Source organism: Haliaeetus albicilla, chromosome 19, assembly GCF_947461875.1.
Source record: "Haliaeetus albicilla chromosome 19, bHalAlb1.1, whole genome shotgun sequence".
In the NCBI taxonomy this organism is placed as follows: Eukaryota; Metazoa; Chordata; class Aves; order Accipitriformes; family Accipitridae; genus Haliaeetus; species Haliaeetus albicilla.
Genome location: NC_091501.1, coordinates 7553816 through 7569808, shown reverse-complemented (window position 1 = coordinate 7569808; position 15993 = coordinate 7553816). Strand labels below are relative to the sequence as shown.

Sequence of the window (15993 nt, the reverse complement as noted above, 5' to 3'; positions counted from 1 at the left end):
GTTTCATAGTAGGTATCAGCCTTTGTTAGTGGCCCACGATAGCTTACTTGGGCTTATGATGGTGATTGACTGCTCAAGCACACTGAAAGGGGATTGAAATAATTTCACTGCTCTTCCTGTCTCATGCCTATGGTTGCTAAAGGGTATTCTGCTAGTGCTGGGGTAGGGAATAAAAGTTATGCATATTCCTTACTCTGTCTACTTTGTCTCTTACAAGATGAATTCACATTATGAAAAGGACTGAGTTACTCCTCTTTCCTGTAGGCTCAACTCTTGTCAGTCCATAGGTACTCAAGAAGTCATGAATAACATGCAAAGGAAAAAGGAGGCTGAGTTTAACTTCTGTATTTCCACAAGCCTTTGAACCCTGCTTCTGTACTTCCACTCACTGTTCATGTGTGCAGGAGCCTTGAGGTTGGAGGGATTGTCTCTTCTTCCCTTCAGAAATTAATGATGTTGTTCCTTGGTGACCGCAGTGCTTTGCTGCTTTCCACGAAGGGAGCTCCGAACACCCTTCATTTTAATTCTAGTGGTATTAAATCATGCAGCAAATCACAGAACTCTGGACGTGCACTATTTAGATGCATGTATGGTACCTTCTTCTGTTTAATTCTGGGGCTCTGCAGACAGCACTGATGTTATTTTGTGATGTAGCAGATGGTCATTTGTTACTGAAGCATTCTTGCTTCTGGTGGGTCATATATGCTGCTTCATGTGGCTGGTTCAGCCACCCACCAGGACATGGGATCATTCCTCCAGAAGTGTTTATGCCTCCTTTGTACCTGAACGGTGTGGAAATGAAATGTGTATGTGTGAAGTGTAATACAATAATTTGTGGTGGTTTTTATTTGTTATTGGGAATGATGGAAAATGAGAGAACCAGAGGAATGAAAATCTGAGCAGGAAAAGAAAAATAGAGGCATCCTTTCTCCTTGTGGCATCAGAGTACTCCCAGTTTTCAAGTCATGGGGAGCAGGCAGAGTGTCCAGTATTAATTTCAAGTTTATCATAGGCTGTCTGGTATGTACAGTATTATAGCATCTTTCCTGTAATTAAGGGTCAGACAACATTGTCATTGTCACCCCCCTACCATAATGGATTAGAACTTGCGGAAAAAAACTAGCTGTGAGCTGAGTTTTTATGTGAGCTCTCAGACTGAGAGCCAGCGCTTCCTTTATTTTTAATCTGGCATACTTAATTATAGGTGGGTCTTAGAGCACCACAAATTAAGGTTGTGTGATGCTCCCATTACACAGCTCTATTTTTGCTTGCCTATTGCTTTACTGAACTCTAAGCATCTGGGCTTGAAGTTTTCCAGAGCTGGTGTCTTCTGTAGGTGGAATTATTGAAAAATTTCAGTTAAAATGAGCTCCATAATTTCTGAGACAAAGGCTAAAGAAAAATGTTGGTTTGTTTTATTTTGGGGATCTTTCTGGGTTTTTTTATTACTCTTTAGAGGTGGTGTTTGATTTTTATATTAGCTTTGATGCAGGGAGTCAATATTTGGTGAGAGGAGGTGTTTTTTGTCAGTGGATGTACTTTTTGCCTTTCTTATGCAAATTTGGGCAAATTGTAAGTCTTTGAAAAATTGCAGTTAGCACACATTCACTGGAATCTCTTGTGTTTATACGTAATTCTAAGCTAATATTTCTGATTGTCTTTGCTAAGCATATTCCCACCCTTTATCTGTGCTGAGGGTTGACCAGGCAGCGAGTCCTTGAGAGCAGTTCAGCTTGCTCCAATTACAGGGACTGAGAGAAGCATTTCTGTAATGGATCCCCCATGCGATAGCAGCAATGAGGCTTGGGCACAAGAACTACACGCAGGGAGCCTGTCTCACCTCTCTACCAGCCCTTTTCTCCTCGACTCACCCACCACCCAAGTGCAGCGCTGCTGGGGAGGAGGGAAAGGTTGTGCACTGTGGGTGTCAAAGTGATAAGAAAGGAGGGGGCTTGTGCAAACAATCTGGTAAAAATGGGGTTTAGGGGAGGAGAAACTGGGATAAATCACTGCATGGAGGAGGGTGAATGGCTGATACAAACCAGCGTTTGGGTTGGGAAGGGATCGGTTGGGGAGCTCATGATGGGAGGTGAGGCAGAGGCTGGGTGAGGGGAGCAGTGCAGGTCTGCTTGAGTGAGAAGCAGAGATTGGGGCGGCAGCAGGTCCATCGATGAGGAAGAATGGGGATGTGGCAGTGCTGCCAGAGGAGCAGATGAGGGCTCACTGATGAGATGTCAGCACCCAGCAAGGAGCCTAGCATTTTGGTTTAGGAACTCTTCAATTTTGCTGTTTTTTCTCTCTGACGAGGTATTAGAGAGACCCTCTGACAGGCTGTGCCTCACCGCTCCCTTGCATGAAAGACAACCTGGTTCTTCTGTCAGCTCTGCCATTAGCTCACTTGGCAAAGGTCTCTGCCATAGTCCTAGGGTCTTTTGATGACCCCTGGGGATAGAAAATGATGCAATGTGATGGATTTTTAATGAGCTTTTTAAAAAAAAAAACCTGAGAACTTGCACAGAAAAATGCATTAAAGGCACATTATTGAGGTTGTAAAGTCAAGCACACACAAGTTAGGAAATGCCAGAACAAAGTTGGGCTGTGGACCATTAATTCAGGCTCTCTGTACGCTATGAAATGATCTCTGGTGCTCTGATCACATCTGTTTCTGGTCGGCAGGACCTCTGCCATGTTCAGTGCACTGGATGGATGGTGGCCCCTTGATGTTAACTTAAAATAATTATTTCATGTGCTGTGTAATCATGAGGTCTGCATTTATCCAGAACTGTCTAAAGGGAGGTGGATTGTCCCTACAGTCTGTCAGAGCTGCTCATTTGAGACTACGAGTGGGGAAGATGCCTGGAGGTTTGTTCCATAACTGGTTTTGTCTATACATTGGTGCCTGCCATATGTACGCTGACAGGCTGGTCTCAAAAAGGGAGGAAGGACTGTGTTCCCTACCTTGCCTTCAGTGGAGGATGACATCTCAGGCCCAAAAGCACAGGGAGGCATTGAGCCTCTTGAAGCAATTTTGCCTTTCCCAGGGCTTCCCCTGGCAGGGGTGTGACTCCATGCAGCCCTTGTGCCAGCTGGTTTTTAATAGCACTGAGTGGCTGTACATACTGTTGCTGTTGAGGAATGTCATACAAGACCTGAACTCTAAAACCAGTTCCCTGACAGCAACAGACATCAAGCAACTTGTCTGATAGACCAGAACTGCATGGATTAAAAAATGACAGGCAGCTGAAGTACGTATGTGCTAGTGGGAATACAACTTGGCTTTGCCTGCACAGCACATCACTACTTGATGTATATGCTATATAACATTTCAGGAATTCGGCCACCCTAGCATTGCAACCCCTTTTTGACCCTATGAAATAATGGGCCAGTGGCCTAGTGAGTACCTCCTTTATGGTAATGAAAAGCCACAGTGGTCAGGCTCCCAAGCAGACTTTCCTCCCTTGATTTAAGCATGAAACTGCATCCCTCATCCATACCATTACTTCTGGTATGTAGAAATGGTTGAGATGCATACAGAAACAGGTGCCATGTTTTCTGCAAATGGAGTTGCACCACTAGGATATGAACTTGTATAACAGTTAGACTAATTAAGATGAAATTTTGTGTCCTTTTAATTATGCAATTAAGATGTCCAATTACAAAATTAAGATATGTAGTTACCTGGGAAGGGAGAAAAAAAACTTTATGAAATTTTACTATGGTTTCTGAGAACTGTGTCTAGCAATACACCTGTTCATGCAAACTTCAGTCTTCCTGGCTGGAGCAAGAACACTTACGTCCTTGAGGTGGTACTGTTTTCTTCTGTGTGCCTCACAGTATCTGTGTGACTAAAAAGGGAGAAAAGGAACTTGGTCTTTAAGAAAGGTGTTGTACCAGCGGTCCTAGTGAGGGAAAGGAAGGCTCGGCCTGGGGTTAAGGCAGCGGGGTTGAGACATGAGAGCTGAGCTTAGCTATCAGCTCTGACCCAGGCTTCCTGTGGACATCATGTATGGCCTCACATATGCACCAGACCCCAAATCTGCTCTGGACTCTCCTCCTGGCAAGGAGACCACCCTTTGTGCTCACATGGGGTGGAGGTCCCACCTCCTTTCCCAAAGATATATATAAGTTGCTAGAAGGAGGCAACAGCCTCTGCTGCTGTTGACCTTCATCACTTTGTTTAAAGGTGTTGAGCCAAAGATGAAGGGCTGAAGCTGTGGATTTATGACTCTTCTTCGTTTGCTCTTTATTTGGAAAAGTCACCGCCCAGTGTGAAGGGGCTGCACTCTGAGAGAGGTGATGAAATATTGTCATTGGCCTGCTGTACGGACCATCTGTCTCTCCCAGGGCTACTCTGGAGCATGGTGAAGTGTGTTGCTTTTCTGTATGGGCTTTTTCATTTAGTTGGCCTTGATTCACTGCTAATTTTTTTTTTCTTTTTTTAAATCAAGGCAACCCCCAAAACTTTAAACACACTCTGACAACCTGCAGCCTTATTACAACCAGTCCCTCGAGCCTATCGGTCCTCTTAAGATAAGACACAATAAAAAAATTGTTCAGCAGACCAGAACAGTATGGATTAAAAAATGATTGTTAGCAGATAGATGAGGTATAAATTTAATCTTAGGCATATAATTTGGTCCTTTCCTGCACGTTATTCCTGGTGCATTAGCAAATGTTTCAATGAAATAATAATCCTATGGTCATTTAGGTTTTGCAGCTGGAAAACATCTGCCCTTGTGGGGGCAGATGGTGCAAATGTGTGTAATGTCTGTCTTTTTCTTGTGCAATTATGTAAAAATTAAAACACTGGGAGTGCATGCAAGTGATTAAGGAGAGCAAGTGTTAAATGGAAGTTCTCATTATCTCTGAAACTGGTATTACAGCCCTACAGATTCATAGTTAAAAAGTATAGATTTGTTGAGCTTGAAAATGAAATTGCAGTGCTCAAATAGCCTTATCCCAAACTGGCTAAAGTCTCTTTTGAAGCTTTCCTCTAGAATGTACTGAAATTATACTTGTGGATTTTCTGTGTCTTTTTTTTGTGAGGAATAGTAATGATTGCTTACTCTGAGCCTGGTATTCTACACAACCAAGCGTAGTTCCTTTCAGCAAAAACCTCCCCTTCCACTAGGGGTACTGCTAAGTAACAGTAAAGGGCAATTTGGTAACCTTTGTCGGCCAAGGTTAGAACAGGTTGTAAGAGGGACTTACTTGCCCCATTTTTCTCTTCTGCTTCGTGAGAGAGTGCTTCAGGACCTACCTGTCTTCTGGGGATGGACAGCTGATTTAATTTTGTGCTTTGTTTTTCTTCTAGCGAGTATGCTTTCTGGAGGTAATAACCAGAGGTGATTGTGTCCGTCTGGGGGGGCGTCTGCTTTGGCTGCAGTACTCGCCCACTTGCAAGACCTGGGTTCTGCATGTTCCTCTGTCAGAATGGGACCAGATAATGATTTTTCTATCTTCAATATCCTGAGCTGTGACAAAAGACTTGCGTGATGGCAGCTCTCCAGTGACCCTGCTGCAATATTCATAATGCAAAATTTCCCAGAGAGGGCTAAGAGCAGAAAGTCTAACTCTGTAGCCAGCCTGGGGATATCATCAATGTTTTGGTGAGACTGTGCTCCCAGGAATGCTTGTATATTTTTATGTAAGCCATCACTGTAATGTTGGGGAGGTTACCATTATTTTATATATTATCACTGCTTTGTGAGCAAAACGCATCCCAATGTTAACTGGGATCTGGTTTGGGTATATGTAAATAGAGGCAAATAGGTGAAAATGCATGATGATTATCTCTTGTTTGGCAGGAATGATTTCCATTATCTCAGCAAAATACTTTGTTTTCCCACTCAGTCTTCCAAAATAACACACCTCCCAGCTGCCAACAATGAGATTAAATAACATCACTTTTTTATCTCTGAGTGTCCTAGTTTATAGCTTTCAGATATTATTAGGTTGTGCACTACTTAAATGTAGAAGGAATGACGCACTTTCTCTATTGAGAGAAATTTGGGGTAATTTCAATGGTATGTTGAACTCTATGATGCAGAATTGGAAACTCTGTAATGTTATCTGCTACACAAATTGATTGGACTTAATGGTAGACTGTATAATACTTTTTCTTGCAGTGCTGATCAGTACTGACCTGGCTGGGCAGATGGCTAGTTCTGTTGATTATATACCCATCACAACTTATGCTAATTATCTGTTGCTTTTAACTCTTTCTCCTTACTTTTTGCATGGTGTTTTGTGGAGAGATGCTCATGTTTCAGAGAGCTTAAATCTGCCATGCTGGCCTACAGGAATGTATTTGGCATGTTAACTTTCTTTTAACAGTCGTGTTTAATATATACAGAGAGCATCTAGCTCTGAGAGGCCATCTGAACGTCTTCAAAGAGTTATTGAATTGTTTATTGATCTACTTCATTACTGCTGTTCCTCTGGTTCCTTTTGATGTCTTGTCACTTGTTCAAAATATAATGCCAGGCTTTTAAATTAATAGTTGTGCAGGAAGCCCTACATGTGTAAATATTAGGATATGTTTCTCCTTTGAGTGAGAATGTGCTAGACCATCCAGTAAATATTGCTGCCATCAGCATTTTATCCTTTTTTGTGCCCCTCCCTTTGCACAAAGACTTCTTCCTCTCAAGAAAACTGAAGTGTCTGAGGTTTTATCTTTTAGGTTTTATAACAGCAGTCTAATCTTTTATTCTGCCATTGGAAGCTTACAGACTAGTTCCCTGCTTAGGAAAAGAAATTTGATTAATTTTCCCTCCTTCCCTTTAATCTTTTCCATATGTGTCTCTTACATTTGTTAAATTCATGAATTCAAAGTGCCTGCTGATTTTTTTTTTTTTTATTTTTTTTTCTCATTTCGTTAATTTATTTAATCACTTTTTGAAGCTTTTTAAGATTCTGGAATAGACAACATCCCATGGCAAGGAATTCCATAGTTAGTATATGATTACTTGGAAAAGTGCTTCATTTTTAATCCTGCCACCTGAATATTCCTTTGTGGATTTTAATTATTTTTTTAATAGTGGGTAATAATTCTTTTATTGAATTTTCTAAGCCATGCTGGATCTTAAATATGTTTGTCATATCCTGCATCAGTTGCTTCTTTTTCCAGGATTAAGATTATATCCTGTTTGCTTATTCCTTGTACAAAAGTTGTTCCATATCTTTGGTTGTCTTGGTCACCTCTCAGTATCTCTTCTATTTCTAGATTTTGCATTTGACTTAGGCCTTCTAGTCCATTGGCTGGTCTTCTACCCTTAGTGTGCACCCACAGCAACAGCAGGAGGTTGCCTGATAATCAGAATAATTTTTGTGATAAATTAACACAGAAGTGTGTTAAGCGGCAGAGTGAGAAATAAGACTTCCCGCTGGTGATAAGGCAGGCTTGGAACTGTTTCATTTAGATGTACAGCTTCTCCAGACAAATGTCTTGTGACTGCCTACAAGGCAACCCTGTCTGTTTGCACTCTTCCAGCTTCTAGCCCACCTCCCCTTCCCATCAACAAAACCCAGCCACCGTTTTCCCAGTGTGCTTCTCGCACAGCTCTCTGAGTTACTGGCCAAGTGTGTGTCATGGGTGTGCTGAGTAGCCGAATCACATAAATTAGCCTGATGGAGTTATTGGTTGCTTCTGGCTGAAAAGGCAAAGGTTTGTGCCATGAAGCTGTCAGATTCATGTATTGCTGGTGTTCGTTGTGTGTTACACAGGACAATTTTTTTTTCTTAAGAAGCCTGCAAGCCACTCCTTCCTTTCTCTCCCCCACCCGAAATGGTGGGAATGAGCTGAAATATTGCAGAGGTAGGGGAAAAAAAAAAAGCTCTTAATATTTAAGGTTGCAGAAAGTAAGCTGTTACATTAGAAATGGTCAAAGTCAAGGTTACCTGTGCAGTGTTACATCTTCCTTCATTGTGCATGCAGCGCCGTCAGTCTTTAAGCACTTGCATACTATTTTCTCTTCTGCAAAACTACGGATACTTCAACGATACCAGAAATGTTGTGAAATCATAGGGTAGAGCTAGATGTTTTTATTGATAAGATTTCTTTTTTTTTTTTTCTTCTGGCCCTACCCTTTCGTTGTTTTGTTTCAGTGTGTAGCTTGACTACAGTGCTTCTGTTTCCCATCTCATTGTAAACCATGTTTCCTTACCTTTTGAAAACCTACTTCAAATGTAACTGAATAAAAAGCAGCAGAGAAAACCGTGTTAGGAGGGGAAAAAGGAAAGCAAATCCTCAGCTGTGTGGAGCTGCCAGTAATGTTCAGAAGCTGACAAAGATGAACTGCTCATCTAAGCATAAATAGACTTCAGAGTCTGTGTGTTTCTTGCCTTGTGAAACTGGGTGCACTGTACCCATTAGTTTTGTTCCTTTTTAAATATTTAGTGATCACAGTGTTTACTTTGTGTAGTGTAAGGCCCTGTTGCAGTCACTTTTCACTTTGCAGTGCGTGAAGACCAGGAGTCTACAGTGTCCAGTCTGCAGTAAAATTAGCAGTTAACTGTAGACCAGCCTGGTGTTTTGTGATCTGCCATGTATTTTACAGTGAAAACATCCAGGATAAAATGCCACAAAAGTGACGAGTTTCTATTGAGAGAGATTTTAATCTTTTCCACTGTTTACACGCTGAAGATGAAGACTTTGCTATGACACAAAGACACTTCAGGAAGATTTCAAGCAACAGCAAAAAATCCTCTTTGGGGAAGAAAATGTATCGTGTAGGCTGTTTTGTCATTTTGAAGTTAAAACATTTTTTCCCCCAAGAGTATTAGGTGTTTCAATAAGGAAAAACTTTTTTTTTTTAAAGCTGTTAAGTAACCCAAAAGTCAATAATATGTATAAAATGTGTAATAAACGTTGACTTCTGTGCCTTTACTCCACAATACCCTGTCATACGGCAATAGTGCCCTTGCATAGACTGAAGACACATTGTTTCTGTTGAGAGGGTTTGTGTTTGTGAAGGTTTGTACTGCCCCATAAAAACATTGTTGCTATTTAAAAATTACCAAATCTCTATCTTCTGATTATGATTTTTGTAAAATATCTTCACAAAAGAAAACCCATTAAGAGAACAGGTACTGTGCTGCAGGAAAGCATCTCAGGAAACAGAAGTACAAAAAGCTACTAACTCGATACTTAAGTCCCATTCTGCTTTGCTGGTCATGTGAGATTTAATTATCTTAATTTTATATATTTCATTTCACAACACCATTCTTTCCTTTCCTTTTCCTCCTGCTGGAGGAAGGGACCATTTTCTGACACCAAGTCTTCTTTTCTCTCCCGCCTCCTCCCTGACCCCCAAGAATTGTGTGCTGTTTGCCCATTAGGTTAAATCAGAATATTCCTGCCTGCATCATGGAGGGCGTTTCAAATGAGGCATGCGCCAATTATTGGACCTGAAGGAGAAGAGGTCCAAGGCTGTACACTGGCATTGAAGGAGTCAGCCCACTGGGATCCGAGAGCATTGCTTCTGCTGTCTCTCTCTGCCATTCAGATGACTTGCAGACTTGATAGACTAAAGCAGTTGATATTGTGACCCCTACCCTATATGCAGTTCACAGTTTTTATTTTGGGCTAGATTTAATTTGCTCCCCAGGACTAAACAGTCTCACTGCACTTGGGGTTCAAAGCTGAAGGACTGCTTATTAGTTCAGACCTGCCCTGGTAAGAGATGAAAGATTGGAGGAGAGCTTCAAGTTCAGTTTCCTCTCAAAAAAGTGTGGTTGCATGTGCCAAAACTGCCCCAGACACAGAACCATCACGCAGAGGGAGAGCTTTGAAACTATACTATTGCTCTGAGCTAAGGTATTAATATAGACATAGACTTTATTAATCTTAAAGATCTTTTGCCCTGGTCCTTCTAGTGATAGTGTTCAGCATGATAGTATTCAGTATTACTGTCTTTGGTTAATCAAAGCTGCTGCTGTTAGCTCCTGCTCTTTCAGATTTCACTAATTGAAGTTCACTGACTTAAATCCATTGTTTGTATTAAGAAAGGGGGAGGGGAGGAAAAAAAGACGACTTCAGGGTTGGGTTTTTCCTTTTTCTTTTTTTTTTCCCAGTATTGTCCCTGTCAACATGCCACAGTTTCATCTGAAACAAGGGATGCATTAAGCTTTTCTGTCTGGGTTTTGTTTCCCTCTATTTTTTATATTTGTTTAATTTGCTGACTGGCAGTTGCAAAATCACTTAATCAGCATATCTGGCCCAAATACTAGGCTTGACTTGAACTTACTGACAGTGTCTTGGCTCATGCACAACTGAGACTAGTTTGAATTCTTGTTCTGTGATCTGTATAGGTAGCGGTGATGGAAGAAGAAGAAAATAATAGCCTGAAGATCTGTCTTGTTCCTTTCCCAGCTGTGCCACAGTAGTCAAACCCCAAATGCCTGTTTTGATCTCATTTGTAACCTCATGTAGCTTTGAAGAGTCACTTCTGACTTACAACACCCTCTGTGGGAAGAGGAGCAGCTCTCTTTCCACTGCTCAATTTGCAGGCCTATGTTTGAGTCCCTTCATTCTTTTGCCCTCTCTGAAGCACCAGAGTATTGTGTTTATTTCTGTGACCAGAGGAGCTGCTAAGCAATGTCACCACATTGGCAGTACTGTTTGGCCAACACAGAAAGCACCTTCTCCCTCTCTGAATCCAGGGAAGTCATCAGAAGTAATTACTATGGTAAATTCTATCATGACAAGATCCAAAATTAACTTACTACCTTATTTGTTCCAGGTACTCCACGTCTGCATTCTCCAAACTAAGCAAAGTAGGGATCCGGCATCCTCCACCTCTTCCGTTCATTGGAAACCTGCTCTTTTTCAGTGAGGTAAGATACGGGTTTCTTTGTATCTATCCAAAGTGTTGGGAAGAGTGGACAGAAGGTAAGAGGAATTGAAGGGAATCCTACACTTCAATGGTACAGTCTCTTCAAGCATCTGCCTCTGGAAAGAGCAAGCAAAATTCAGCTTTTTGAGTGAATTGGTAGAAGCAGTTGTTTGCAAGCAGCTTTAATTTCAGGGTAAAATAAACTTGAGGGAAAGAAAATGTGTAAGCTCCTGCAGTTAATTACTTGAGCTTTTCCAAGAAAGTTCATGCCCTCAGTGAAACAAACTTAGTTATGTGAATAGAGCAGATTATATTAACTAGCCCCAACTGGTTTGTTCTGAGTGGTTTTGGCTCCTACGACCTCTCTGTTTGTTTGTGCTTTTGCTGATTGTACAAATTTATTTTAAAGCTTGTAATGTTGCTTGCTCCTAAGCAGTAACTGGAATTAGGTACCACTGAATGCTGCTGCTCTGTCCCCCTAATATTCGGACTGGGAGGAGGGAGGAAGGGGAAGTATTGGGATTCTGCCTCCAGATTTTGTTCCCTTATTTTTCTCACCCATGCCCTTTCATTAGTCTGCTAATGCTGTATTTTTGTTTCTTGCTCAATTTCAGTAATGGTTCTGAGGGTCCAAGATCTCTTAATAATGAGGAGCTGCAATTTCTCTGGTTGAATCTTACAGTAAAATCTCTCTAGTGTGTCTCTGTTGCAGTCCAGCAACTTTTTCAGGAAATCTGGGCTAACTCCAGCTGCTGCCCAATTTCCTCTTTTAAGTGCATGGTTATCAATATCCATGCTGAGATTTGAATTATTAATGAGAATATAGTGCCTCTTACCTTAGTCTTCATGGTGATTGTTCTGTCAATATCTGACTCATTATTAGGTAAAACCCATTTAAATATGAGTTTTACATGTAGATCTGATTTCATTTAGAAAATAGCATAAAAGGTAGACTTGATTTGCTCTTGATTAATTTGAACTGGAGTTGACAGGGTGACTTTAACATACAGGGGGTGCTGGTGGTGTGGAATACAGACCAGTTCACCCTCACTCTTCTGGTTTCAATTCAGCTGGATGGCATGAAGCTACTCATTCTGTAGCTCTTTGGCGACAAAATCCAGTTATCATTAGTCACCTGCTAACACTTGCTGTAGGAAAAGGTGCCTAGAGACTCAGTTACTTTGATACGTTGTAGATAGGCTTGCCCTGCACCAGTGTACAAATGGGAAGTTTTACAAACTGTTACCTATGATCTGTTAGGCAAATTTCATTACCAGAATTGCATTCATTAAATTCACTTAAAGCAGGCTAATGAAGAAAAGATAAACTTGATTTTACTAAGTTTTAGGAAAAGAATAAATTAAAGGTAGCTTAGAAATTGTATCTTGGAGTACCAAGAAATAATAATTCCAAACAGGGTTTTGAAACAGAGCCGAGTAATGCAAAACCACAAGCCCCACCAGGCTGTATGTCCAGCGCTACAGCATTTCACTGTCCATCTTCTTTATAGTCCTATTGCTGCTGGTAGGAACAGGCAGGGATGAGTCCAGGCTCTTAGTAATTTTTCTTTCTTCCCTCATATATTTTGCCATGTTTTCTAGATCTGCTCCTGAGGCTGCTTTCTTAGAAATAGTGCCCATAGCAACGTGCCAGTAATAGGAGGGCTGCTTTTATGCTGTAGGCTGTTCTCTACGAAAGTGTTTTCAGGGACGCAAGTGCTCTCACTGCAGTCACTAGAGGACAGCTTCCACTTTCTCTTCCCCAGCAGGGGAGAACCAGAGATTGCCCATCACCTTCCTGAGGTCAGGGGTGGTTTTAGGGGCTTAGCTGCGAGTGGCACAGCTGTGCACGAGCACGGTGTTTAGGGGCTGGGGTTATTTTCTTTTTTTTTAATAGGAAGTAGCAAAACATTGTTTGTTCTGTTGCTACATCTATAGTGTTAAGAAGTTCTTGCACTTGCATGTTTATGCAACCATGTCTTTTCACGGAACTGGTTTTTTAGAGAGTCTCCCTTTTAAATAGGCCAGCTCCTTCTTGGTATTGCCGATGTGCAGGGAAGATGCACGAGCCGCCCTCCCACTAAATCATCAGACTAGCGGTTTTCAACCCATGAATGTTTATTTCAGAGGAATTCATGAATGGTGACTAACAGGAATGAATATGGGAATCCGCATGTATGTAATTCATATGTTTCCAGTGTTGAATTTGGTCTGCAAATCAACACAGCTTGAAAAGCCCTGTGCAACTGTGAGACCAAGAAAAGAAAGGGAAGTCAAAACACTTCAACGTACAGAGCCTTCCAGTCCAAAAAGTGTCCTCATCTCATGGTTTCAGGCTTGCCTCCTAGAATATGACTGCTAGAAACTTAAGGTGAGGGAGTCCCTTTGACATAATCAAGTAAATCTAGGTCCTGGGGATTTAGGAAAAAACATTAAATATCAAAAGCTCTCAACAGAATTGTGGGAGTAAGCAGTATTTTTCAATTTGTAATGGCATAAATTCAAGGATTTGCTTGTCTTCTCCCTTACTTGGTTGTAAATCGGTTCTGCTGAAGTGAGTAGAGGTTCCTGTTTTGCTCCACTGTATATGTGAACAGAGCATCAGGCCTTATCATCCTTTTTCTGCTTTTCTTCTTCTGTAAGTGTGCCTGAAAACAAATGAACAATGCAAGCAGAATTTGGCCAATAGTGCTGGGTTGTGGGGTTTTTAATAAACTTTCAAATGTATTTTAAACAAGAAAATGTCTTCTCCATGAGATTTTTTGAAAGAGTTATTTCAGTGATTTCTTGAACAGTGTATTTTCTTTGAGTAAAATATGAGTTGCTGTTAATATAGTGTCTTTGAGAGAGGAAGAGGAAGTGCTGAAAGTTAAGGGGCTAAGGGAAATGCAACAGGAAAGACTTATCTCCATCACAGAGAAGCAGACTTTAAGAGCTGACTTCGGGAAAACAAAGTTATTTTACTGTAAGTCACCCCTTCTCTCTCAAGTACAATAAAGGGAGATAATCGCACCCTGAAACTAAAACATATCCAAGTTAATCGGCTTATCTCAAAAATGAGAAGATAGGAAATTATTGCAGTTCTGCAGCTGGGAAATTATCTGAGTCAAAGATATTAGATTAAAAATTCTTCTGTTGCATGAGAACAATTTGTGGTGGGTAAGTCTGATGTAATAGTAAATATGATTAGGCTGTTTAAAAAACAGCAGCATGTTCAATTTTCCCAATAATGGAGCAGACTTGCAGCAGACAGACCGCTGTTTTGCTAGAAACTCCTGACTGTTGCCCCACCTCCCCACATACTGCATTTTTCCTACCAGTCTGTGGAAAAACATGAGGTTTGTTTGCGATAGCCATGCAATGGGAGACACAAGGGTATACACAGCATGGACTTTCACACATGGATCTGCATGGGCTTCAGAGCAGCAGGTTGCAGAAAAACTAAACAAAACTCTCCTATTAATTCCCAGGCTAATGATTTTATTACGTGACAAATGCTCTGAAAACTGAGAAGGCACACGCGCCGCGTTACCCTTCCTCCCAAAGAACCGCGGCAAACACTTGACCTGTTGCTATGGCTGTGCCGTGCTTTTCTCCCCCTTTCCCATCCCTTTTCTAAAAAGGCAGCTATGCTGTTTTTTAAATGTCATCGGCTCTGACATTTGCATGGCTCTGGTCGCCTGGTACTCTACCTGTGTGCACTGCTCCCCACTCAGCCTTCCGGAGAGCAGCACTGTGCTGCTGCAGCCTTGGGGCTGGCGTCTCTGGTGTTTTGGGGTGGTGGTCGATGTGTGGTTGGCTGCCTTGGTTTGGCGCTCGGTAGGCGGGATATGCAGTTGTGCCCCGTGTACAGTCGAGTGATGTGCTTTGGGTCCTTATAATGGCACGATCATGTGTTGCTTTTCTCCTATTACTCCTAGCAAGCTCCAGTGATGCTTTTGACTGGCTGTGTGCTTGTATCCCTGCCTTGCATTTTAATGAAAGACATCACGCTCTTTAGTCCTTCTCTGCTTGGACAGGATACTCTTTGTTTACTCTGTTTATTTCTGTCTGGCCTACTTGTAGATCCTGGGCTACCCTGGAGCGGCCCATTTCTGCTGAATGGGAGTGGGGGCTGTGTGGGTGCTTTGTCTTGCTTTCAGTTTGGGATCTGGCTGGACTGTGTTGTTTTATGGCTGATGGGTGAGAGTGGAGAAGGGGGGAGTGTAGGGAGGAAGCAGAGAGCAAACATAATCTTTTTCCACTAAGCATCTGCCAAAAACATCCTTTCAGTTGGACGCAAAGAAAAATAAAAGGCAGAGTCCTTGCAGGAATGAAATTAACCCCATGTCTAATTTTCAGCCGAGAAAGCAGCATGTCAGTACTTGGAGAGAGAGGCTGCAGCGTTTACTGTTCTGGAATTTAATGACACAGCATGTAAACCCAAACAAGGTTGGAGAGAGGCAAATGGTGAGGGGAGCAAAGGGCTGGGGGGGTGGGGTGGGGAGGGAAGAAGAGGAGCTCTCAAATAGGCTGTGGACCTGGATTTAATTACAAGAATAATATGGCTTACACTGACAGTGAAAGCCTGCATATGGTTTTGTGTTGCTTTGCGCAGATAAACCAGAGGGGAATGGGATAGGGAGTGTGTGTTTTGCCACTTGATAGCTATCTGCGTGGAACCAGAGAGGTTGGACGGGGCATCACCAGCCAACCTGGCTTTACATCCCCCAGTCTTCTGTGCGCATCTGCCGTGGACTGCTGACTGCCTGAACAGACCTCACGAGGTGTCTCAGGTCTTCTCTTACATCCTGGGAACCCCCCTTTATTGGGAGGCTTGTGTATGATGCATTTCATGTGACATGAATACATGTGGCGTAGATCTAAACCTAGCCATGTCACAGTCTGCAACATGACAGAAAACCTGGGGTTAGATGTGTTTTTATGTGTATATTCATACGTCTATAAAGCCAGTCTCTCTCCCCTTCAAATACGTGTATTTTCCTAGCTTCAGCTGATACTCTGCTACCTCCTTTGATCAGATGTTAGCGTTGTCAGATACTGCACTGACTTTGTCAGGGTATCTGTTTGTGGGAACCTAATGCAGGAAATCAAGACATTGCAATTAGCTGTCTCCTACTTAAGTAGATGCTATTCGCACCCTTCAGTGAGAGCTGGAC

General features: G+C 42.0%; 1 protein-coding gene across 3 annotated transcripts in view; it reads left to right on the top strand.

Annotated features, from left to right (window-relative positions):
• Positions 1-15993, top strand: part of TBXAS1 (thromboxane A synthase 1) — a 242626-nt gene that overhangs the window by 55965 nt on the left and 170668 nt on the right. For all 3 annotated transcript variants that reach the window (XM_069807488.1, XM_069807487.1, XM_069807485.1), the window contains one exon: positions 10743-10836. In XM_069807488.1, the coding sequence (XP_069663589.1) occupies positions 10743-10836 (94 nt within the window). The remainder of the gene's footprint in view (positions 1-10742; positions 10837-15993) is intronic.